This window comes from Amphiura filiformis, chromosome 3 (genome assembly GCF_039555335.1).
Source record: "Amphiura filiformis chromosome 3, Afil_fr2py, whole genome shotgun sequence".
Lineage (NCBI taxonomy): Eukaryota > Metazoa > Echinodermata > Ophiuroidea > Amphilepidida > Amphiuridae > Amphiura > Amphiura filiformis.
The window spans coordinates 64,346,506-64,373,386 of NC_092630.1; the positions used below are offsets into that span (position 1 = coordinate 64,346,506).

A 26,881-nucleotide genomic window follows, 5' to 3' on the forward strand; every position below is an offset into this window, starting at 1 on the left:
TTTTAGCCAAAAATCAATTTTGCCTATACTTTTGTACATAGCCAGAATTTCCCAAATTTGCATGGGCGTGCTCACATTATGACACCATAGCAACTTATGTGGGGCATGTTTGTACTTATTTTGGCATCACCGGATAGAAAAGACCCATATAGCTATTGGTACCAAATATAACAGTATATGTATGACGTTTATAACTGAAAATTACGGGGTGCAACAACCCCCCTTCGTAGTCTGTGTTACAAAATATGGCTCAGTTAGTTCTAGGGTTAAAACAATGATTAGGAAACTTGCAATCTTACTGATTGGTGCTTCATACAGGCCTATATTTTGCTATCCCAATCTAAAAGATCTCATGATAGCGAATGTCATTTTTTACAAATGCTCACTACAACATATTATTGATATTATTGTAGATCTGTCTGATTGTATCACTGCGAAACTGGTGGGAACTGATCATGCAGGACATACATGTACATACTAGCATAAGTTTTTCAGTGTAATTCACTAATGAAGCGTAACAAGATTTTGCAATAGATACACTACTTTATAGTGACATTTTAACTTAATTGTGGGGAGTACAGTTCATTATGTTGATTGATAATACAGACAATGCATTTACTAGTAATAGCCTCATTGCAAAAAATACACCACATAATTCATTTCCACTCAACAAATACATGTACTTGTCCCGAAGCTGAATAGCTCTGAATGTAAAAAAGGTCAATTTGTTTCCAAAAATCCAAATTACAGATTTCCAACTTTATAAACAAATCTGGTCTTAAATCATTTCACATTATAAAAGTAAATAATATCAAGTGCACTTCAATTAGACCTGTTCCTTGCTTTGTAAAATGCTTTTCAGCAGCAAAAGTGAGTATAGGAAATTCTTTGCATGAAAGGCCAAATAACAAAAATAATTTGTTTCACATCCATCTCCCTCCTCACATTCTCTTTCTGGGATCAGTCTATTTTTTTTCAATTTTCATAGTAAGTTTTTAATACTTCAGTAAAATGGGATTTGCAGATAAATAAGTTTACTAGTCAGCATGAATCGTTTGCAAGTGTTTCTGTGCAACTCAAGAAGTCTAACCCCTCATAATCTTACAAAAGGGCCTCATCATTTTCCTGGCAGCACTGAAAACTGCTAAGTAATGTCAAGTTTATGTGCAAACTGCTGTATTTTGTCAATTTAGCAAAACAAAAAGACCTCCCTCCCTCCTCACTTTTCCAAACAGGTGGGGATGTGATACATGGGCCTATTATTTTCAGGGGAAATCAATAAATATTACCATGATCCATCATTGGATTTACCTGAAGTAGCAGAGCAAAATGTAAACATATAGGGCCCTATGCTAATACATGTAATATCATGTAAGAACTTCACCTAAATAATGTTTTCACTAAAAACTGCTATGCATATTTTTTTCAAAGTAAATCCAACCCTGGCATGATCACAACCTGAACCTCCAAATAAAATAGAGTGTACATGGAACACTTCACAAGTAAAGCAAGTGCGGAATGAATGAGTAATGAATTTTAATGAAGTCACCAAGTTACATCTCATTGATAACATGAAAATAATTTCCACTGTCATATCTTCATTGCTGGTTCATTAATTCTGAAACAGAATTTGGGAAGGAATTCTGCATGCAAATTACAATATTTAAGCAACATGTGAGTATAGTATTTAGGCCTAATATAGAGCTAGTATAGTATTTAGAGCAGGTACATATCAATGCAAAAAAAAATCAGTTCTCCAAAATATGGAAAAGTTGGCATTTGATCCTTTGAGGCACCTGGTAAAAAATAAAATAAATTGAATAAATGGGGAAAACACATTTTCGGGTCAAAAACATTTCTGCCTTTGGCACAATTTAATACATTGTGTCAAAATATAGTTTGGCTACAAGTAGTTCAGCTACATGCACTAGTCCTGTGTATTTGACACATTTTGTATTAAAGGCCCATTCAGTGATAATTTGCTCATCCGGACGATCGTAAAAATCATCAAAATTCTGGTACATTTTGGGAATATGTGCAAGCTCGGGGGTGAACTCTGACCCTCTACTTTTGGACCTTACTCCTACCCATGACTACACTGCAAAATATTTTTCACCCCCGAGATTTAATTTTCACCCCATGTATTTGGATTTTCTGCAAGCTTGGGAGTGAAAAACACGGGAAAACAACCCCCAACTTTCGGGCCTTAATGCTACCCCTGGCCGAAAGCCATGTATTTAAAAGACAAAATAAGACATTTTACACAAATCTGTAATTAGCTACATGTATTTGAATGGGGATTCAACTTAGTCAGTACTGCGGGTTCCTTTGTTTTTTACCAAATTTGTCACTTCAAAAATAACCAAATGACAATTTGAATGACTTCTCCTTCACTTTTAAGCAATTTATAAACAATTTTAATTGTGAAAATTTAAAAAAATTAAATTTAAATTTTAAATTTTAAAATTTAAAAATATTTCAGGTCAGTCTCCTTTACTGCAGTTTAATGAATTTGCTTGCCCGTTGCTTCCCAAGTAAATGATATGAAGACTGGCAACATCTGCAGCCAAAACAGCCCATTTATGTAGGTCGATAAAGTGATATCAATACTCCCTGCATATCTAAATATTTTATTTTATGCCTTAGTATACCTGAGACCAAGCAATTGCAGGCAAGAATTCAATTCACAAAATATGAATTAAGGTTTTATGTGCTGAATTCCCTCTCAAGAACTGCCAGTTGATCAGTTCAAAATGCAGCTCAAAAATTCATTTTGCTCAATCTATGTATGTTGTGAAGATTTGTTGTCTTTGCGAAAGGTCAAAATTTTCAAATGATGGACGGCTTTTCCTCCCAGCTACATAAACTTTAAGCGGTTCTTACATTATGCAGACTGGCAAACTGCGGCAGACTGGCAGACTGGATTGTTGCATGTTCATGAAATACTTTCCATCATTATAAAACTGTTATTTTTTACAACAGTTGCTAAACAGGTACATCCCAATGTCATACTTAATAATTGTATGTATTCAATTATTTTAAAACAAAATACCCCTATTGTATTGAGCAATATATTTGGGTTGACCCTTATGCTAGGAATTCATCCTGGATAAAAGTGTCGCTAGGATACACAACATGCTCATCTATTAGGGGCACAGTTCTTTAAACCCAATACATTTGTACATTCATTGAATGACCTTTCAAAATATGGGGATAAAAACTCATACTAGTACTCTGCAACTTCAGGTCAAATTTTGCACTATGATTGTTTAATTCAGGTTATTGGGCTATGCCATTGGGATGCGGTCTTTGTGGTCCATAGTGTGTGGTGGCCTAGATTTATGATAATGGAAAGTGGTTGTCAAATCTTAATAGTGTTAGTGACCCTACAGACTTTTTATTCGATGTAAAATATTTGATGTAAACATATCTATGGTATTTTTTTAATCTATTCCCATTCTATTTCAAGTATTTAAATGTTTAGGGGCTGTGCAATATTAAAGAGCCCCGGGGTGTGTTTGTGTGGGTGGTAAATTTGAAACGGCTCGCCAAAATTGCTTGCCCCCCCCTCTCGCCAAAAATTCTTTGCCCCCTGCACATCCCAATTTACAGACCTTAAATGGTCTTGATAAATGTTGCGAGAGCAACGAGCAGGAAAATTTGCATAATTATTAAAGCGTTTCAGTACCGTACCGTTTTCCTAAGCCTTTTTAGCCCGTTCTATTCAAAGGCGCCCCATGAATGTGTGCCAAAATCGCTTGCCCCCCCCCCTTTCGGCTCGCCAAAAATTTACTCTCACTCAGAGCTCAAAATTATTGAACAGCCCTTAAGTTCTAACAAATGTCGTAATCGATAATATATTTCTACCAGATATTATACATGTTATACGTAACATATATATCGATTTTACGTCAGACATTTGTTGTAGCTTGTTGTCTCGCTTTCCTTCACACCAATTTTTATGAACCTGCAACAATCTGTGGCAATTTGAGCCTGTATGACCCTGACATGACCTTGATAATTTTTGTCCAACATTAGGGGTAGTTCTAACCTGACATTACTACCACTAGTTTACCAAATGGTATATTTTGATACTAGTCTCATATTCTAACCCAGTCTGCCAGTCTGCCTCAGTCTGCCAGTCTGCATAATGTAAGAACCGAACTTTAAGTACATTCATTAGATTTATAAAGTTTACTTCAAGGACTGTTAAATATCAAAAATGTAAAAAAATATCATTTTAAAAATCATTTGCCATCAAATTTGTATTATATCATAAAATTTTTTTATCCACATTATTTGATATTGAAAGGACATTCCTCATATTCAAAATGCAATTTGGAGTGTCTGCTGTGCACTCAGGTCCTACAAAAAACTAGAGCGATAACCGCACCATAGCTGAACCATGTGGCTTTGGCAGTATATTGTGAGAAGCTGGCATTTTGAAAACTTGACTTTTGATCTCTGTATGACTCTCTTATTGTCTTTATATGAATTTTAAAATATTTAAAACATGTTAAGAATGTCATAAGGATCATTGCATTTAAATTTCAGGTCAATTGAAGCATTTTGTAAACTTGACCTTTGACCCCTTTATTGCCCCTTAATGAACTTAAATGAATTTCAAAATATTTTCAAGATGTTTAGAATGTCATAAGGATCATTGCATTTAAATTTGAGCTCAATCGTAGCATTTCGGAAAACTTGACCTTTGACCCCTTTATGACCCCTTAATGACCTTAAATGAATCTTAAAATATTTTTTAAATGTTTAGAATGTCATAAGGATCATTGCATTTAAATTTCAGCTCAATTGGAGCATTTTGAGAACCACGACCTTTGACCCCTTTATGACCCCTTAATGACCTTAAATAAATTTTTAAATGTTTAAAACATGTTTAGAATGTCACAACGATCATTGCATTTAAATTTAAGCTCAATCGGAGCATTTTCAGTTAAAATGACCTTTTTTGACCCCTGTGACCCCTGGATGAACTCCGACGTTTGGAAATATTTTTATTATATTCTTTATGTTTTCCTCTTTCATATGACACCACTCATGGGGTCATACCTTCGTGGCATTTAGAGATATGTCCATTTCAGACCAAATGGTTAGTCAGTAAGCTAGTAAGTAAGCTAGTAACATTCACACTTATAGGCTGATACCATTTCATGGTTCAGCAAAAACTGTGCAAGCGTTGCTAGGATTCCGTAACCCGTAAGGTGAAACAAAATTCTACCCCAAAAATGTGGGGGTATGGCCCCTTTGCACATACAATACATGTATATGCCAAGTGCTGTATAAATTACAAGGTAAACATGGTAAAGGTTAAAGAGATGACAGTTTATTACACCAAAAACCAGGAAAGTGCCACTAGACCAAAAACACATCAAGCAGTGGAAAAGAAAATCTGATGGGCAAGAGTGCAGTACAAGTACTGCCAGTATATCAGCTGTACCAGATGGTCACAGACTTACTGGATCACTATGGTTCAACTTGGTTCATACTCAGTTCATACACAGTTAAGGGAGCACTGACCAATTCTATCCTGCTTGTCATGTTTCTATGAAGTTCTAAACAAATGTAAAGATCTTTATCAAAATTGCTTTTATATCTAGGAACTGAAGAAATCCACCTCTTATGTCATTGTGTATTACTTAAGGAAACTTCAAAATTTACACATTTACCTTGAAATGTTCCACTGACTGTGAGCAGTTGTTCGCATTCTCGACCAAGTTTAGATTTTTCTTCAAATGCTATCTTGTTTGTACATTTACTGTTAACTATTTACACAACATCCTTATATCACATGGTGAATCATGTCTCTTGATACAGGGACAGTTTGATCTGAGTAGACATCATTTAGGCACACAAGTTTGACACAACCATACTAAATCAAACATCTTATCGATTAGCAAATACGGTAATGCTGCCACACATCCAAGTAGGCACTGAAGTTTTATATTGCTCCCTATGAATGCTATCTACTGTACTGTATAAAACAAGGCTCTTGCTAGATAATGATATCCTAGTTTCAATGGACTCCATGTAACACTTGAGAACAATTAGGGGCTGTGCAATAATATGAGTCGAGGTTTAATTTCCCAAATGGCAAGCCAAAAATTGCTCCCCCCCCCCCCCCTCTTTACCTACCAAAAATTGCTTGCTCTAGCCCTCTTAGTCTGCCAAAAATCTTTGCCCATCCTTGCATTATGTTGTACAAATAGATGATGAGAGCGTAGTGAACAGGAAATGTTGCATAGGCCTGTATTGAACATTTCTGTAGTCTTTTTAGAGCATCTTTTAAAGGAGGTAGGTCCACTGTCAATCAATGTGTTATTGTGTGCCAAAAATCGTTTGCCCCTCCCCTTTTGACCTGCCAAAAATTGCCCTCCTTTTTTTTGCTTCCCAAACACCGTGGCAAAATCTGCTCTCCCAAAATTTTAACCTCACCCAGGGCTCACAATTATTGCACAGGCCCTTAGCAGAAAACAAGACTGTGATATTTGTTACAAAATTGAGTATTGTACTAGAATTAGGTGAAAAATCTTGCAAAAAGATATTGCAAGGAAAATTAGGATTGCATGATCTCTAAGTCAATACTCTTATTACCTTGAACTGCAAATAATTAATGGATACTTTGTGACTGTGTCAGATGAAGACATGGTTTGGATTTCAAGGTGTATTTTAAATTAAAAACTGCAAAATAATGAAAGGGTAACCATGGTAACTCTATAAATGAATTATGAGTTGCCTGACCTTGCCGCCCCTGTCACTTCACAAACTAATCATTTGCATGGTACACTCATAGTACTCTACATGAAACTCAGAACTGATGCTGCAGAGCTCAACGATTTAAAAAACAACTGGTTCACACCTAAACCTATAATCCTGAATCAACATGCTGCAATTCAAACATGTGTAATGAACTTCATGCCTCACTGCTCTGGCAAAGTTGAATGGAAAGTACATGTATGGAACATACAGTAATAATATAGCACTATGCTACTCGCTGAAGCTGGAAATAATTATTAACATGCAAATGTACAACATTGCAGTCAATGAAAATGACATCCAAACTCACCTTCCATCGACTCATCCAAAATATCCTCTGTCGAACTCATTTTTGATAAACAACAGCCAACAACCTGCCTACTACTAGTGTATACTTGCCTAACACGCACACAAAACTTGTGCTCTCCCTCCGTATTACTCCTGTACTGCAAGCAAACACCTACTACACTAAACTTGGCGACTGACTGACTTGACCCAATGCTCAACTGCACTGGTATTATCTGCTAGTTCCTTTATCTGTGTGCATTGTGCCTTGGGGACTAGCTAGTGCAAGTATAGAGTAGTAGAGACGAGGCAAAGCTGGAGAAAGATTTTTAGTTTGATCACAAGTTTCACAACATACTACTATTACTTAGCAGAACTAGAAATTTGAGGACAAAAATAGGCTATTTGAATATCTTTGTCAGTTGTCGCACTCATACATTTTGCAGTGTTTTTTCCACCAACCAACCCTTGCCGTAGCTGCTCTGGATATGATAAAGAAGCTGTACAAATTTCACAGAAAACACTCCCGGAAACACAAGCACCTTCCTCATCAGCACTAGATGACTACCAATGGCCTTTGGTGGCAGGTTAGCCAAACCATGAGATGAATTGTGAATGTGTGGCCATTAACTCACTTTTCAATTCAATTTGAAATTCTGATTATATCTCTATGATAGCTCAACTTAATTCCCAGGTTGCCTCCATCCATTTCTGATACAAACAAATTAAGTGAACCACTGGGATTTGGACATGCCAGGATTTTTCACCTTACATTTATGCTTTTACCAAATACAGTTGCTGTGAGTGATAGAAAGTACTTTTTAAATGGACAATTAGGGCAATTTACAAATTACAACAGGTAACACTGTAAATCCCCTGGCAGGGATGTAACCTAAATGGAGACTCTGGTTTGTAATTAATTTCTTTGCAATCCAATAATCTTTACTTATTTAACCTCAGATAACCCTTGAAATTTCATTGTAGAATATTCATTTTCATCAAGTTCATGACAATAAGCTTTTGACTTCAATTAACCCCTAATGACCTTAAAATTGTGTTAAGGTGGTACTATACCCCTTGATAAATTTGTGACTATTTTTGCATTTTTCTCAAAAAATAACAACACACTGGTAACAAAAGTTTTATGTATATTATCGGGGCAAGGAATCCAGTTACTACACTGGAATTCCAGTGACTCAAGGCAAGCGGTACGTTATTTATGATAAGAAAAGAGGTACCGCTAGAATGTACCTCCTTTCTTATAATAATAAATGAACATCTTGTCTTGAATCGCTAAAATTTCAGTGAAGTAATTTGTTACCAGTGTGTAGTTATTTTTTGAGAAAAATGCAAAATTAGTCACAAAATTTATCAGGGGGTGTAGTACCACCTTAAACCATGTAAGCATACATGCTGGTGATTTTTTTGTCCTTCATAACACTATAACTAGTTCATCAATCCAGATGGATAAGAAAAAGAGCTCCAACCATGAACAGAGATGAGGGACACATTTTCTCTCAGTCTCTAAGTGAACCACTTCTGGGTGTTAGTTCGCCCTCTGTTGATGACCAATCAACTAGAAGGAGGATCAAGTACCATCATGACTTTGATGATGGCCTTTGATCAAGATGGCTGAAACTGTCAGGTGAGAAAATATTTTTGGTTTTGACAGGAAGAACTCTTAATTTTTGTATCACACAAACCTAGTGAATTTCCACATGTTAACCCTAACACTACAAGACCATACAGCACAAAGTGACTGTAAGACCATGCATTCCATGTGATCCAATTGCGTAATCCTGCCGAACTACATACGAACGAAACCATTGGCTGTGTGACAGTCACAGGCGTCGCTTTCTAAACCTGCTCTGCTGCATTTTTGGAATTGGGAGTACTTAGGGAAGTTAGGGGTAGTGCAATAATTATGTGTACCCCCGGTCTGGTGAATTATAGGGGGGCAAAGATTTTTTGAGAGGCCAAAAAGGGGGGGCAAGCATTTTTTGGCAGGTCAAAAGGGGCTCAAGCGATTTTGGCAGGTCAAAATGGGGGGGCAAGCAATTTTGGCACAGATATTTTGGGCACTATTTCTATATTACGCCCTAAAAGGTGTAGGAAAACGTTAGGAACACATTTAAATATATACATGCAAAATTTCCTGCTAGCTGCGCTCGCATTTTATGATAAAACAATTAAAGGTTTTAAATTCGGGTTCCCAAAAATCTTGCATCTGTAAGGGGGGGCACGTCAAAAGGGGGGACAAAGATTTTTTGGCACGGACAAAGGGGGCAAAGATTTTTTGGCACGGCCAAAGGGGGGCAAGCAATTTTTGGCAGACCATTTTGAAAATTCACCACCCCGGGGGTACACATAATTATTGCACAACCCCTTACTACACAGGTGGAATGGCCAGATTTGACAGGATTATAAAAGCCAGGAAGAAAAAAATAAAACATTCCCTGCTGATCAGGAAACTGTTCATCATTAATTTTCTAATCTGATTTATATTGTAAATTAATACATGTAAATATTTAAATAAACCACTTAGCAACATACGTGTACACTGTACAACAACAGAACTTTGACTTGTGGTACATGAAATATTGTTTGTCTCGCTTAAATTTCATAAATTTAGAGTAAATAGGAAAGCTATGCTCTGCTCTAAACTTAAATAAAATATACTTAATTACCGTACCGTATGTCACTGTGTTTAAAACTTCCAATTTTCTATAGCCTTAAGGTACGACAAAGAATTAATAATTGTCCACTTCTAGGCTATGTTAAGTCGTTAACATATATATATAGGTGCAAACAAATTGCAATTATGTTTGAAACATAACAAACTCATGAAATTCAAATTAAGAAGAGCATGATCATATCAATCCGCAAAGTGATAATGATGGGCTGCATCTGCCTAGTACGTCATAGGAATCATTTGCTTCATCTCATTATCCAATTAGCTAGTTAAGTCTTCTTAATTCGGCAGCATCGTTTGTCGGTGGATATTTAGTGACACTGATGGGGAGGGAAGGGAGAGAAGTAAATGGAAAGCTCCAGTATTTTGTTCAGATCTGGTTACTAAACTCACTCAACACATGGCCTGTTATAAAAAATGTTTTAAAATGTGCAGCATATACAGATGATGTGCCTTACACAAATTCCCGGGCACAAATTTAACACAATCCCCCTCTCCCCAGTTTATTCCTTTTCCTCTTAGTTACTGTCCAGTACCAGGATAAATTAAATTACTGTATTTGGTTTAATAGTGGTAATACATGTAATAACTACCGGTAATATGAGTTATCTTCAGTAGACAGCAGAGTTGCATGCATTGCATATGTACTGTAGCAAATATTATTCTTTGATGCATCATGCAAAATAGATATGAAGGGAGTGGTAGCTGGGCAGTTCCGTAGTTGCAGACGTACATTTTAAAGAGACTTTGAGGACCCAGAACTTCGTAACTTATGGAGGCATGAACACTTGTATTTGAAGTACGGTATCTCTGATAGAAGTATAAAACCTGAAAATTTAATTCCAATCCCATCGGTTCGCATGACAGGTCACAAAAACACCCCCGTTGCGGACATTTTCAAAGAAAGTGTACTTTTTGAGGTACATGTGTCTGTCACAATTGATCTGAACTTGAAGTGTACAGATCTTTGATGGAAACTGATCACAGTTTTGTTTGCAACAGGAGAGGGACCATGCTATGGTAAAGAAAACTAGCAAAGAAAAAAATCAGTCTTTATCTTTTATTAGTCAAAATTTCTCAATGTTCTCCATTGCGAACGTACAATTTTTTGCGTTGCGGACGTAAACTGTGAAATGTTTCAATTTGTACGTCCACAACGATGAACTGGCACCATATCTTAATGCTGAACAGGAGTGGAAAATAAAGACACTTCATACAGAATAAGCTAGTTATCAACTTTCAAAATATGACAACTTTATTTGTTTGAAACAAAAGGAAGACTTTAAGCTAGGTGGCTGAATGTGGCAGTTTTGGGAGTGTACATTGGATCTGCAACAAAAAAATTAAATTTTTTATTTGTTTTAAATCTTTTTACATTTTACCATGAGATTTTGATGGAGTTTGTTACTTTTTTACCACCAGAGTGTATCAAAATTGAAATTACCTAACTTTCTTTATTTTCTTTATTATGAGTACTAGCGGGATACCCGCGCTTCGCGCGGGTCCCCTCTAGATGAGTAAATGGGAGCGTTCACTATAACAGGAAAAATTACTGAACAGGTAGAATCATTGAAAAGGTACATTTTTATTTATCTAAATCTGTCTCTTCTAACATTTTCTTTTTAGTTTCCTCTGCTTAGCTTGTGATTTTCCGTTTCCATGTTATTTATTTATTTAACCCAGTTCCCATTATTTTCTAAATCTGTTCTTTCTTACATTTCCCTTTTAGCATCTTTTTTTATTTGGTGCTTGTGATTTCCCGTTTCCATGTTTTTTTATTTAAGTCTGTTCTCATTATTTGAGCTTCTTTTTTTCTTACATTTCCTGAATAGTTTCTTTCCTTCCTTGTTTCGTTCCCGTTTCATTTAGTTACTTTAACCCGTTGGTCTAATTACTCGTACCTTTTTGTCCTCATTTTAATTTAATTTTTCTTTATAGTACCGCTTCATCCCGTGACCGTCCATGTACCTTTTTGTCCTTTATTATTTTCCTTCTTTCCCTATTATCATGTCCACTGGTCTCTGGCTCGCAAATCGTGTGGCTCTGCGCCGTTCTGTAGCGCATTGGCGTAATGCGCATTACGCACGCCTTTGACGCCGACGCTGCCGCCAGCTGCAGTGACGCGTAGGCGGTAACCGATTTTCATAACAAAAACCCGTTTTACCCATATTTTCACTGTTTTTGCAGCCAATTCTTGACCGTTTTCAACCAAATAAAGTTTAAACACGCCCCGTATATTCATCGATCTCCCGTATGAATTTGGCGACATTTGGATCGAAACTGACGGAGCCTTTATATGCATACATGCATACATAGATAGATACATAGATACATACAACATTTCCCTATTTATAGTAAGACTAGCGGGACACCAGCACGCTGCTATGAGTCCCCGCTAGGTGAGTAAATGGGAGCGTTCACTAAAACGGGAGTAATTACTGAACAGGTAGAATCATTGAAAAGGTAAATTTCATTTATCTGAGTCTGACCCTCGTTAAGCCTAAGTTTCCATTTTAGCTTCTTTCTTTCTTTTTAGTTTCTTCTACATGGGCCAATTTTGTTCCATTTTTAAAAAACATTTTGCTGCTAAGCTTGCAAATTTCCGTTACCATGTTTTTTATTTACTCAATCCCGTTCCCATTATTTTCTAAATCTGTCCTTTCTTACATTTCCTGTTGACTTCATTTTTTATTTGCTGCTTAGCTTGTGATTTCCCGTTTTCATGTTATTTATTTAGTTCTGTCCTCAGTTTAATAGCTTTTTTTATTTAAATCATCTAATTTTATTAGATTTTATTATTCTTTCCTTCTTTAGCCTATTTTATTCCCGTTTTCTTACTGTGACTAACTATAGGCTAACCCACATACTCGTAGGCCTACCTGTTTGTCCTCATTTTGTTTTCTTTTTTAATTACAGTAGGCCTACCTCTTCATGTTGTTTGTACTTTTTAACACACATCTTTTCCCCGTATTTATTACGCTACAGTCGTTCACCAGTATTATCATTCATTGCGCGACTCTCGTGCGTTTCGCGCGACATGGCGTAGTGTTGCGTTACCAGCGCTGCTCGCTGAGCTTACATGAGCGGCTTGGCATTAGATACGCCTGCACGACTCGCACGGGCTAGCTTGACAACTGACTCCCTTTTTGTTTACACAGCATAGCAACGTACCACATTTTCACTGATTTTGAGGCCAATTCTTGACCGTTTTCAACCAAATAAAGTTTAAACACGTTCCCGTATATTCATCGATCTCCCGTATGAATTTGGCGACATTTGGATCGAAACTGACGGAGCCTTTATAGCATACATAGATAGATAGATACATAGATACATACAACATTTCCCTATTTATAGTAAGATGACATGGAAAAGGCTTATCTATCCCTTGATATACATTTCAGTTTCCAAATCTGCCACAAGTTGAATGAATCGTGGACAACATTGCTGTAAAAGCTTTAATAATATCAACATAAAGCTTTAATAATATCAACATCCAGTCATCAGATCAACTATATCTGTCTTTTGAATTAAACAGGGCAAATATAACAGTAAACCATTAATTTGAAGCTCAACCATGTTTCAATTTAAACAGGGCCAATGCTTGTTACTATCTTATAATCTAGAACAAACAGCCCGACTATTTATGAATTTGCATAGTCCTAAATTAATTTTGTAGACATATGAGCATCCAAAATTATTTATATGATTCCAGTGTATTAAAGTGCTAACTTGGGTACACCCATTGGCTATCAATGTTTTAATTTCTTCTTTTAATTTATAACAGACTCAATATAATGTCAGTATTGGATCTATCGGATGTTAAACTAAGAAACAAAAACGAGAGAAGATGAACAAAGAAGTCACTTGGCACCCCAGGATTCGAACCTTAGACCTCCGCATGCCAAGCACATAAATCTCCGGCTGGTAACAACAGGGGTTATGATGGCCCGGCCAGCGATTCGCTGAGTATATAGCACTTCTATGGGTGATCGCATCATCGCATCCTGTGGGATTCATGCATGCGCCATGGTTATCAGTATATCGAAGGATTTCGAGATTTGCTAGCCTCTGCTGATCTTGTCCAACACGTCAAGGAAGCCACGCATATCTGAGGTCACACATTAGATCTTGTGATCTCGTGTGGATCGGATAACGTTGTATCTAATGTGGTTGTTCACAAGGGCCTGCCATCTGACCATTATGCTGTTTCTTGCAATTTGGACATCACTCGACCATTAACTTCAAAGCATGTCTTTAAAGTGCGTAACTACCGTGAAGTTGACTTCGATCGGTTTAGAGCTGAGCTGCGTGAATCTTATCTGTTCTCTGACAAAGAAAATGATCCTGACTATCTTGCTGAACAATATGACACCACACTGCGTGATCTTGTTGACAAACATGCTCTTGAAGTAAGGCGTGAAATCACTCATCGCCCAAACGCACCTTGGTTTACTCCTTCCCTTCAAGCTGCCAAGCAGAAGAAACATCAATGTGAGAGAGCCTGGAAAAAATCGGGTTTAGAATGCCACAGACAAATATTCCAAGAACAATGCAAGGAATATCATAAGCTGCTCTACGATGCCAAAACTTCCTACCATAAATCGCAAGTTGACAATAGCAATGACCGTCAGCTTTTCAAAGTCATTGATAATATTTGTGTCGGAAAACGCGAACAGATTCTTCCATCTAGTGACTCGAAAAAAGACCTTGCTGATAACTTTGCCGACTACTTTGCTTCCAAGATTCGCGACATCAGACAAGAACTTGATCAGGATAAAGATAATGAGAACAGTATTATCCATCCATATGAATCCTGCCAGAGTCATTTTAGCGAGTTTAGCCAGGTAACAGATGAGGATGTGCGAAAGTTTATTCAGAAGTCGCCAACCAAATCCTGTCCATTAGACCCGGTTCCTACTTGGCTCTTGAAAGAAGAACTCCTTGACGAACTTACTCCTATCATCACGAAGTTAGTCAACAGATCGTTCTCCTATGGACGATTCCCTACATCGTTCAAACGTGCTCGTGTTGTACCATCCTTAAAGTAGGGCGGCCACAATGCTAGCTATTGTGTGTACCCCTGCCTACATACACAAATGTATGGTGGAAATTGTAACAGATTCTGCAGCAGTTGGAAAACTTTTGGGCATTTTGAATTCCATATAATTTGTCTCCCAGTAACTTCTGTGCAAACCCGACTACCTAATTAGATAGAAAATTTTCTGCTCGTAATGAAGGTGAATATAGCATTTTTGTACGGTCACGCATAAAAAAGTTACGCACAAAATAAATTTTTGTCATCAAATAAAACTATTTTCCCAAAGATGTACAATTATGCTATATTAAGTTTTACAATATAGACCCTCAGAGCAAAATCCTGTGCAAAAATGAGACAATTTGGTTGTGTAGTTAAGGAAATACAGGTTATAATTGGCACATAATAGCGCCCTCAATGGTGAAAATCACACATATTTACCTTAAAAAGTCCTGGCAAAAGAGTTATTTTTGTGATTTCAGCCATTTTAAAAATGTTGTAAAGAAGCAAATATAGCAATTATGACCCTGGATTTTTAATATTTGCATAAATGAACATTAAATAAACAAAAACAATACATCTCATGCCTTCTTTGGCTTTATTCCCACAATTATCGCTTCATGAATATGCAAATTTATGACAAAATCAGGATTTTCCTAAAAATGGGGTAAAAATAGCCGATTTTGTAAATCTTTAAAAGGCTGTATCTTTGCAATGGATTGTCCGATTGAGTTGATTCAAAAGGTTTTTTAAATCATTTTGCAGAAGGAACCATCCTGACAAAAAAAGTAATTCCAGGGGTGGGTTTGAAATTTTCATGTGACCACCCTACTTAAAGAAGCCAAAAATGGATCGCGAAGTTTTAAAAAACTATCGGCCCATATCCAACCTCAGCTTCTTGTCCAAACTCGAAGAAAGAATCTCTTCTTCTCAGATCCAAGACTATCTTTCTGCAAACAATCTTTATGCGCATGTCCAGTCTGCTTACCGCAGCTTCCATAGCACGGAATCAGCGCTATTGCGGGTTCAAAATGACCTTCTTTCCGCTGTGGATAGTCAGAAGGAGACTCTCGCTATGGAATTGAAGATAAAGCACTTGACTGGTTTACTTCGTACATGGACAATCGCAGCCAGCAAATTGTCATTGGTGACAGTGTCTCCGTATCACATCCGTTGGAATTTGGCGTCCCCCAAGGCTCAGTGGTGGGACCGCTATCTTTCATTATGTACACGGCACCCCTTGAGGACATCATCTCTGCTCACGGAATACACTCAATGATATACGCCGACGACACTCAACTATTCTTGTCTCTCAAGCCATCTGATAGATCACATGCCCTGCCGCTTCTAGAGGAGTGTATCTGTGATGTTAAGCAATGGGCTGTCGCTAATAAACTGATGATGAACGATAGCAAAACCGAAGTCATTCATATCAGGTCGCATTTTGCTAAGATTCCTGCAATGCCTCCTCTAGCTGTTGGTGCTACGTCGGTCGAGATTTCTGACATTGCACGCAACCTCGGTGTTGCTATGGACGGTCACCTGTCTATGTGCACCCACGTGAACAACATCTGTAGATCTGCTACCATCGCCATCAGGAAGATTGGTCAGATCCGTCCATGCCTTGACCAACATACCACCGAGCGCCTCGTTCACGCGTTTATTACGTCTCGTCTGGAGAGTTGCAATTTGTTGCTCTATGGCCTTCCTGACTGCAAATAATGAAATTGCAGCGGTGCAAAACACAGCTGCCAGACTCGCTGCCAAGGTCAGAAAATATGATAGTGTATCACTTGTTCTTGACGATTTGCACTGGCTGACAGTTAAGAAGCGCCATCTTCAAGATACTGCTGTTGACATTTAAAGCGCTGAACAGTCTGGCACCTGCTTATCTCACTGAGCTTCTGACAACCTACTCTCCTGGTCACCGTGGACTCAGATCAAGTACGCAGAATCTTCTGCAACCACCTAAGAACCAACTAAGAACTGGTCTACGGTATCATATGCCTCAAGAGCATTCTGCCACGCTGCTCCTTCACTGTGGAACAATCTTCCCGACCATATCAAGAAATCTAACTCTGTTGACTCATCCAAACGTGTCCTCAAAACTCATCTCTTCAAACTCAATATTCACGGCTGGAAAATCTAATCGTCTTTTGTTCGTGTGTTTCTGACTTTCTCGTTTGGGACTTATGATGTTTTGCTTGAATGTTGTTTTATAATATGCTGTAGTTTAAGATAGTTGGTATTTATTGCTGTCTACAGATCTCCATGAACCTGCCTTTCTGGTTTTGGGCTCTCGTTTATGTGTTCTTTGGAGGTTTGTAGACTTTTGTAGTACCTATTTTGTGCAATTTTGTTATTGATTTTGATGTCTATGCTTATTTATGTTGGTGCTATATTTTGTTGTAGTTTAAGATATTTTGTTGTCGTCTACAGATCTCCATCAACCAGCTCTCCGGTTGCTCGTTCTGTTTCTGCTGTTGCTTGGAGATCTGTAGATGTTTTTACATTTGGTTGTTGTTTTGTAAAGCGCTTTGAGGTCTTCGGACTGAAAGCGCTAGATATAAGTGGGTTTTTATTATTATATTATTATATCACTGTGGTGTTTTGAGGTTTCTAGCCGTGTTAGGGTTAATTCCTTCCACTTTGGGGGGCCTATGTCAATAAGGATCTAAAAGCCATATAAGATTTCTATTGTTTTGTTCTTTGCCAAAAGTTATGAAATACCTGGAAATAGTAACAAATGCCAGGAAGGTTTTCTGGACATTTTAAGCCAATCTAATGGGTAAAATGAAAGAAAACCTACTTTGTATCTTGCCTGCTTTTAAGGAGTATTTCATGATCTTAGCGTCCTCTTTTATTACATTTTTAGTAGATATCCACAAAGAAAGCTTATTCCCAAAATATCAGTTGATTACGATTTTGCGTTTGCGAGTTATGCATGATTATGTGTATTACACTGCTCCATAGACAAACAAATTAATCTGCAAGAAATTTTTTGTACAAAACATTATGTAACCAGAGGTTTCCAGTGATATAAAAATCTCAACTTTTTTGAGAAAAGTTGGGGATGATGGATCATTAGGCCCCGGCAAAAAGCGCAATTTTTAAAGGCAAAAAACGAGATATAAAAAAATAAAAAGCGAGATTTACCCCAAATTTGCTTTAAAAACCGAGATTTTCCTGGAAAATCGCCGCCAAAAACAGAAAAATCCCTTATGAATATTCAAAACAAAATACTGCCCTCTGGAAGTCCAAGCAGTACAATGTATGTAAACATGTGCCGATATCACGATCGAAGGATGAAAAACGTAAACAGAAGTTCAAGTATTTCCACCTCAAGATGTTGTTTACATAATAAATCCTTTCTCAGTTTAATAAATTTAACTATAAACTACTACAATTTAGTATTCAATTACCTTGACATGGCATTTTAGAGACCAATTAAGCACTGAAACTACACACTGGTGAGTGCATTTTAAGCTTACTTGATGACATGAATTGTCAACACGGCATGGAACTCAATGATTTTCGGAAGTTTTACGGCATTAAACACCTTGTTTTATTGTTTGTAAAAGCGAGATAATTACTCAATAGCGAGAATTGCGGCGAGAAAACCGAGATTGCGTTTTTTGCCGGGGCTTATGGATCATGATGCTGTGGATCACAAAATGCCCTTTTAACTGTGAGAAGTCTGTGAGGGATTTAATAAGGCATTCATTCAAAATTGCTCTGTTGTCCTACATACATGTTTGTAATGTACACACAAAACAAATTTGGCTGATTCCAATTAAGTGTATGTTGGGACATGTGTGCCATAAAATCAGGTTTGAAAAAAATTGACCAAAGAATGCACATTGTGGTTTAAAACATAATGCAAAAGGTACGCAAGAATTATGAGAGTAATTATGAGAGTAATGATGAGAGTGCAATAATTGTTTAAATTTTATTGGTGGATTTCCTTAATGCTGTCAGAAACATGGCTAGATAGCTTGGATAACTAGCCCTTTCTTATTGGTTGGAAATTCTAGTCGCAACTGACCCACTCGTTTCTTCGCCTTTAAAGCCAGACACAACTAACTGCCTGAGATTCATTCAATTAACCCATCACATCTGTTGCTATGGTTATCCTGGGTGCATTGTCAACAAGGTCAATTCCTTCCAGTCTAATGAGCACTTTATTTTGTACACTACATTAATTAATGAAACCACATTTTGATTTTTAAAAATTAATAAACTTGACCCATTCCATGTCAACTCCAGGGATGTGCACCGCAGCACCTCTTCAATTTTTTTCTTTTTCTGTGTGGTGGTAGATATTGATGAGAAAGTAACATTCGAAAATTTGAGCTTCATACTCCATTTCGTTTTCCCGCGGCATCAATTTGAAATTTAGCGCGAAATGGCGATGACAACGTTTGGAGGTCCATAAATTTATAAAGGGAACCATTTACAACTTTGAAAAGTATGTATTCTGGGGTACTTATTTGTGTAGAATTCAAATCTGGCATCAGAAAACTTGTAACTCCTTTACTTCAAAAGATATAGGGCCCTCAAAATGCAACTTCGTCCATCCAGGACCAACTTTGGGGGGTCAAAACTCCAAAAGTAAAAATAATTTTACTGTACATTTTTTTGCCAGTCAGAGCCCTTTGGTAGGACATTACTCTTATCCAATATTGAGCCTATTAGAATACTTTTAGCTGAGATATTACCCATGTATAATGAAAAAACCCCAATTAACATTTTTTTTGTACATTTTGACCCCCTGAAAACCAATGGTCAGACATTTTGCCCCACCATATCTTCAGGTATGTTAAAGATATGTGGACAACATTTCTGATGCCAGATATTGGCTTTGGGACTCGATGGCTTCAAATCAGTACCCCAGGATTTGCATTCTCCATAAAGTTGTAAACACCTTTATACATTCATGTACCTCCAAACATCGCTCATGTATACATTTTTTACGCTGACCTCTAAATTTCAAATTGATGCCACGGGAAAACGTAAATGGAGTATGAAGCTCAAATTTTCGGATTTTACTTTCTCATCAATATCTACCACCACACAGAAAAAGAAAAAATTGAAGAGGTGCTGCGGTGCACATCCCTGAGTTGATATGGAATGGGCCACTTGTTACTTATTAATTACAACTGACTGAGAAATAAAGCAATATTTACACTATTTTCCTGTGTTTTACCAGAGGGGAAATTGCTTTCTGTTTTAAAAATATTTACCTTGTCCCTGTCTTTCTGAATTGGAAAGTTTTGGCTGATTTGAAACAAGCCGAGATTGATTTTTGAAGGCCCTTAGCACTGCTAATAGTACTAGTAGTCCAAACCTGTCAGTCTCTGATCAAAAACTAAAGAAAATAAAACATAATCCCACTTTTTTAGAGTAATTCTCAGATCTTGGGTGCATTTTAATATTCCTGCATTCATCAGTATCTGACATAACCACTTATTTGGATGCCAATAAATGAAGATATGTATGACACATGTATGGATCCTTAGTTTCTCTACCTGAAATCAGTTTGTACTTAAATGTTTTGCAGATAGGTTACTTGTTGTTTTTTGTCTTGTGGGAAGGAATTTCACTTTCAGTCACACCGACTTCTGAACAGGGCCGGATTTTCATTTACCTTTTGGGGGGGCCCTGGACCAGGCCAAAATTTGGAGGCCCCCAAGGAGGAAGGCATGTGCACTCAAGTGCCTTGCCTTTTCAGTGAAAATCCAAGGCAATTTTCAACTTGCCCTAAAAAAGTTGCCGTGCCCCTTCAGATCCTTAATTCGAGGGCTGGCTATAATTGTTGAGAAAAATGCAAAAATAGGCACAACATTTGGCAGGGGTGTAATGTACTGGTGTAGTACCCCTTGGGCTTAAGTACCCTGTACAACAACAATGTGTTAAAAAAAGGATGTGGTATTTGGATAAAAAAATATTGATTTTCTTCCATGTTTGCAAAACCCTGATACTGTCTTTTGAGAGGCACAAAATGTTACTTTTCACATAGACCGTGAAGACATGGACGGTCATCTGCGGCATATGATCGTCTCGCCTGAACACAAAGAAAAGATAGTCTTCAAACCTGCCACCGAATCGATTTATGATACAAAAGGTCAATAACCCAACTCTCGTCCACTCAATTGCATTATCAGTCGCAAACCAATGGAATGTTGTGCTCTGAGCATCCGTGCAAGCATGATGTTGAGACCAAGCCTTATTTAACGCCAAGTGAAACTCATTCAATGCCAGAGTAACAGGTATTGTTAGATAAATGGCAACGGTGAATATATGTATTTATTTAATTAACTTGAAACTGAATCAAATAAGCGGGTTTTACCTTGGCATTACTTGTAACTATAATTGTTTTATGACCAAAGAGTTTATATTGCAGTCGTAACTATGTCAGAGACAATGTATGTACTTCGATTGAATGCCGCTTCTTTCAAACACGCTAATCCAACAGGTGCGAGTGAGACGAACATGGTTTCAGCATAATGTGAAATTTCTATAGAATTACGATCCAGACAACCGTCCATCTCTTCACGGTCTATGCTTTTCACGGTCAGATGTCCCCTTTTAATTTTAAGCTGAACAAATGAGGCAAAACAAAGAATATTGCTATTTAATTACAGCGCCTTCAATTCGTCAATTCGGGATTGAGGTCGGTCCTTTGAGGTCTAAATGACCATCCCGTATGCCATGTAACATAATTTGCAAAAGCATGATCACCACTTTTTGAGTTTTTATCACGAAAAGTTATCCAACTCGGTAATTTATTATAGACTAGCGGTCACATCGTCACACATCTTTCACGATTCGTAAATGATAAAGCAATGATATTGGACTGAGATTACAAAAGACTGATGACTTTTGTACTAGTTAGAGCATTATTAGGCTAGCTCACATCACACACTATAGGTGGCGCTATTCGTCCATAGGGAAGTGGAATGTGCATGTACGGTCTAAAAATGGCTTTACTGTGGGGCTCAATGGAGAAAATCACTAAAAACTAATTTTGACAACCAAAACCTAAGTGATGTTGACTTATGTTGGTACTGGCATGATACTGGATTCATAAACTATCACATAGTGCAATCCATGTTCCACCAAGTTGACACTCGATTTAGCTCAAAAGCAATTTGTGTGTAAATCAAGACCATCCAAAACAGCTTTCTTACAGTAAAGAATAGGAGGTCATCTGGGGTCACATACAGTAGTGTGCATTGTACATGTGCCTGCTGTCACAATTTCACACACACAATTTTGGGCAATTTGATGACACTATTTTTGTCTGTAACTTCAAATATGCACTAGAAACATGATTGACCCCTTATTGTTTAGGTAATTTATTTCTCTTTCAAATGAAAGAACTTCAGCTAAAAATATTGAACTTCAAAATTTTATGAACATCCCTAGCATTATGAGTGTTAATGAAATACATGTATGATACTAAAGAGGACTGGATTTGGATTTATAATGTTTGTTGTTTGGATTGTAATTACTAAGATGGAGAATGTGATTGTGAGGCGACTGCTAACAGTATTCCCGCATCTAGGCGTTTTATGATTTACATTGGAATAAGGTAATTTTCAAAATACATCACACCCTCCCGAATTTTTATTGCGAAAAGTTTACCAAATCCTTCATTTATTCAAGTTTATTTTAACCACTCATTTTAATTTAATTGAAATCATTTTCTTCTTTGTTGCTCCCCACCCCTGCCTCCATCTGCTTTACTGTTTAGCCTCCCTCTTTCCTTTTTCCCTCATGTGTCCCTCTGGCCCTTCTTTCCCATCAACTTCCAAATAACCTGTGAAGGTGAAAACATGAAATGTATTGAAATATCGTGTAAGTCGCACAAACCAATTGCAACCCGCAGTCATCGCGTAAATATGCAAAAACAGTCAATGCTTAGATAAATGCATCAATGCGATAGTTTAGTAACCGTACAGAAAATTTTTGGACCCTGGATATAAATTATGTACTATAGAAAAATTATCAAATTTGTGGACATCATGGAACATACTCTTTGCGTGGCTGTGCGTAGTAAGCAGTTGTACGCAGATAGCCTCGCTAATATGGACGCGTAGAGTAGCGTTGTACGCGCGTGTAGTTAGCATGATTAGCGTAGTTGATATTAACAGTTCCACGATGTTCACGAATTTAATATTTTTTCTATACTATTTAGGGGTTCATTTATATATTTTCATGACTAAACGGTTGTTTATGCCCGAGGGGCCGCTTGCAGCCTGAGGGCATAAACAACCGTTTAGTCATGAAAATATATGAATGAACCCCGCTCATACATACCAGAACATTTTGAGATTTTTATTTCATCAAAATAATAACAAAAAATAACAAGTAACATCATTAAAAACCATGAATTTCCTTTGTTTTCCTTACTCCGCGATCGCACATCCGGGCCACCGGTCGACCAATCATGCGCGCCGTTATATAGCGTGTATGTATGAATATCAAATTAAGTATTTCTTGGCTAAACTGGAACACTGTGAACGCTAGTGGCTCCGCGATAAACACACACGCACATAGCGCAGTACAGAAGAAAGTATACACGCGCAAATACTTAGTACACGACATGGACGCAACGTGTATGTTCCAGTTTGCCCAAGAAATACTTAATTTGATTATTTGTAAGAGAAAAATTTAAGTTAAATTTATAATAAATCCGGAGATCTCCGGTTTTATTTAGTTCACCAATCGAGTGATGGCTATCACGTCTCATGCATTATGTATCATTGAATCTGTGACTAAATGAACTGTGACATTCATCTTATTTATACATCCTGAGGCTGAGCTGCGTGAAGCTCCGCTCAATAATAAGGCCAAGTAAAAAAAATAACATGTATATCGTCTGGGCTTTTTCAAAAATTGGTGAGGGAGGTCCTTATTATTTGTTATTATATTATTTTTTTACCATTAATTTCTGTGGGAAATTGTAATTGTAAAGTGTTTGTCAACACATCATAAAATTGGGGAGGCCCCCTAATATTTTTGTTATTTCCCCAAAGCCCTACCCCTAGCTTGAAGAAATTGTTTGCAATGTGTTTATAAATGATAACCAAGAACTTCTAAACGTGTTTTTTCATCACAACAATTTTAGAAACAAAATAAGGAAGCAAATAGGAAAAATAACAAAAATATATGAAAACCTCCAAAAATCGGTGAGGGAGTGGACGATATACATGTTTTTTATTTTACTTGGCCTAATTAATACACTCGGCGATACAAGTAATACAACATGCATTTTATTTGTAGGCGCTGGAATGGAATAGCAATTTTCATCGCCTTTTTTACCTCACTAGCGGGATACCCGCGCTTCGCACGGGTCCCCGCTAGATGGGAGCGTTCACCATAAGGCCCTTCACAATTAATTCTTAGTTTCCTGTTTCATGGTTGAAAACCAGGGATGAGGCGACTTTTAATTATTAATTATTAATTATCTTTTATTTTCTTTATTTTAAAATAAGTGGTCGCAACATACAACAAGCCATATTGACAAGGAGCATGCATTTAATTATTTTACTACTATGTTTGATTTTATACATAAGTAATGGTACAATTAGGTTCTATGTTTATTCATCATTATAGATGATATGATCAAAGTCAGAAAGTAGCAAATGGTAGTCATTAAAAGTTATTCTTAAAGAGAAAATCCAAAATATAAATAAAATAATTAAATATTTTGCAATTCTCTACTTTGGACGCGGGCGGGAAACAGGAAACTAAGAATCAATTGTAATTGGCCTAACAGGAATAATTACTGAACAGGTAGAATCGTTGAAAAGGTACATTTTATTTTTCTTAATATGTCTCTTCTTACACTTTCTTTTTTAGTTTCTTTTGCTTTAGCTTGTGATTTTCCGTTTCCATGTTATTTATTTATTTAACCTCGTTCCCATTATTTTCTAAATATGTTCTTTCTTACATTTCCCTTTAATTTCTTTGTTTATTTGCTGTTTGTGATTTCCGTTTCCATGTTTTTTTATTTAATTCTGTTCTCATTATTTTAGCTTTTTTTCTTACATTTCCTGATTAGTTTCTTTCCTTCTTTGTTTCGTTCCCGTTTCATCAGTTACTTTAACCCGTTGGCCTATTACTCGTACTTTTTTGTCCTCATTTTAATTTTCTTTTTCTTTATAGTACCGCTTCATCCCGTGACCCGTCCATGTACCTTTTTGTCCTTTATTATTTTTCCTTCTTTCCGTATTATCATGTCCACTGGTCTCTGGCTCGCAGTCGCGTGGCTCTCGCGCCGTTCTGGCGCCCATTGGCGAGTGCGCATTACGCACGAGGCGCCGACGCGCTGCCGGCCAGCTGCAGTGACGTGTAGGCTGACAACCGATTTTCATAACAAAAACCCGTTTTTACCCATATTTTCACTGTTTTTGCAGCCAATTCTTGACCGTTTTCAACCAAATAAAGTTTAAACACGTTCCGTATATTCATCAATCTCCGTATGAATTTGGCGACATTTGGATCGAAACTGACGGAGCCTTTATAGGCATACATAGATACATAGATACATAGATAGATACAACATTCCCCTATTTATAGTAAGATGACCTTGGTCAAGCCAACATTGGTCATCAGTCATCACTAGTTCCAGTAACTGTAACTCGTCGTACCCAGGGTTCGATTTAGAGGGGTTTTACATGCACAAATGCATGTAACTTTGGCTCTGTGCATGTAGAATTTTGCCTGTGCATGCAAAATTTTGTGTTATTCAGCCCATTTTGAGGAAAAAATCAGAGTTGTGCATGTAAATTTTATTTTCTAAATCGAACCCTGGTCGTACCTAGATCCGTATATGTCATTATGTTTATGATAGACTGAAGTCTTGCTGGCAGGACTACAGTCATCACCTACTCTAAAAATAAAATTTAAAGTTTGCTATAAATTTCATAACTAAGCCCCCCCCCCCCTTTTTTTTCTGCAAGTAACAACTAGTATTTTTGAATTTTGTAGTTCCTTCAACTCCTTCATGTCCTTGGACTTTGTTTTTAGGTTCCCATTTTCTAAACCGGAAAACAAGATAATAAAGTAACCTGCAACCGGAAGAAGGACTTCAATCATGTCAATCGGTTCATGTAGCTACCTCAACGTCAACATGTACAGATGTACTATGTCTATGGCTGCGTGATACTGATACGGCCTACTATGTACATGTACTGGAGGAGTATTGTACTATAAATTTTAGAATATTCAGACAATGCCATTTGATTTGGTGCACACAATTTATGCTAACCTGGTGGAGGTTCATCATCGACATCATCGGCTGCATCTGGCTCAGAAAATGTTACCCCTCGTTTACTGCCCGATTTAACATTAGCTTCTTGTAGTTTGGTGAAATAATTAGCTGCAAATTCTGTCAGATCGTCCGGCTTCTCTCGTAGCACAGCCACTGTAAAGTCTTGCAACAAATCTGTCAAACCTGGCGGTATCTCAAAATTCATGATGACCACGATCAGTTGACACTATTTGCCCGGTATGGTTAGAACTAAGTACGCCTAAATTGTTGATGGATATCTGAGTGTAAAGCAATAGGTTTTGTTCAGCTCACATTCATTAAATTCCCTCATTCTCCATCGTTTTATCCAGGAAGAGATGTACATGTACGAGACCTAAAAACGCAAACACATGTGTAGTGACGTCACCCTAGCCTTTTCACCACCTAAGGGAAATTCTTCTGTCACCAACAACAAAGTAAATGCATGTTATGCGGGATGTTATGTCACTGCTAGCACTTCACTCTAGTTCTGTTGACACAAAAATACACGTATGAATTATCAGCGTAGTTATAAATTGATTCTACAGTTTTATTCAATTTCTAAAATGAAGGACAAGGCGAATCAATAATACACCTGTGTGTATGTAACAGGGCTCTACGCGCTACGCAGTCGCAGGAATCATAATGGCTGTGATGGATACCCTAGCAACGGACGCCAATTTCATAGCAACCACTGTGTCTCGGTGGTCATGGTTGTCATGGACATGTCATTCTTTCATCCACCCCAGGGGTCCATTTCACTAAACTTTACGAAGCTTCGTAAGTCTCAAAA

General features: G+C 37.3%; 1 protein-coding gene across 1 annotated transcript in view; it reads right to left on the reverse strand.

The window, feature by feature from the left end:
- LOC140148954 (cAMP-dependent protein kinase type II regulatory subunit-like) overlaps positions 1-26,632 on the reverse strand; it is an 87,414-nt gene extending 60,782 nt beyond the window's left edge. Inside the window, exon 1 of the mRNA XM_072171064.1 lies at positions 26,068-26,632. Within this exon, the coding sequence (XP_072027165.1) occupies positions 26,068-26,275 (208 nt within the window). The 5' untranslated portion in view covers positions 26,276-26,632. The remainder of the gene's footprint in view (positions 1-26,067) is intronic.
- Positions 26,633-26,881: the final 249 nt, after the last annotated feature.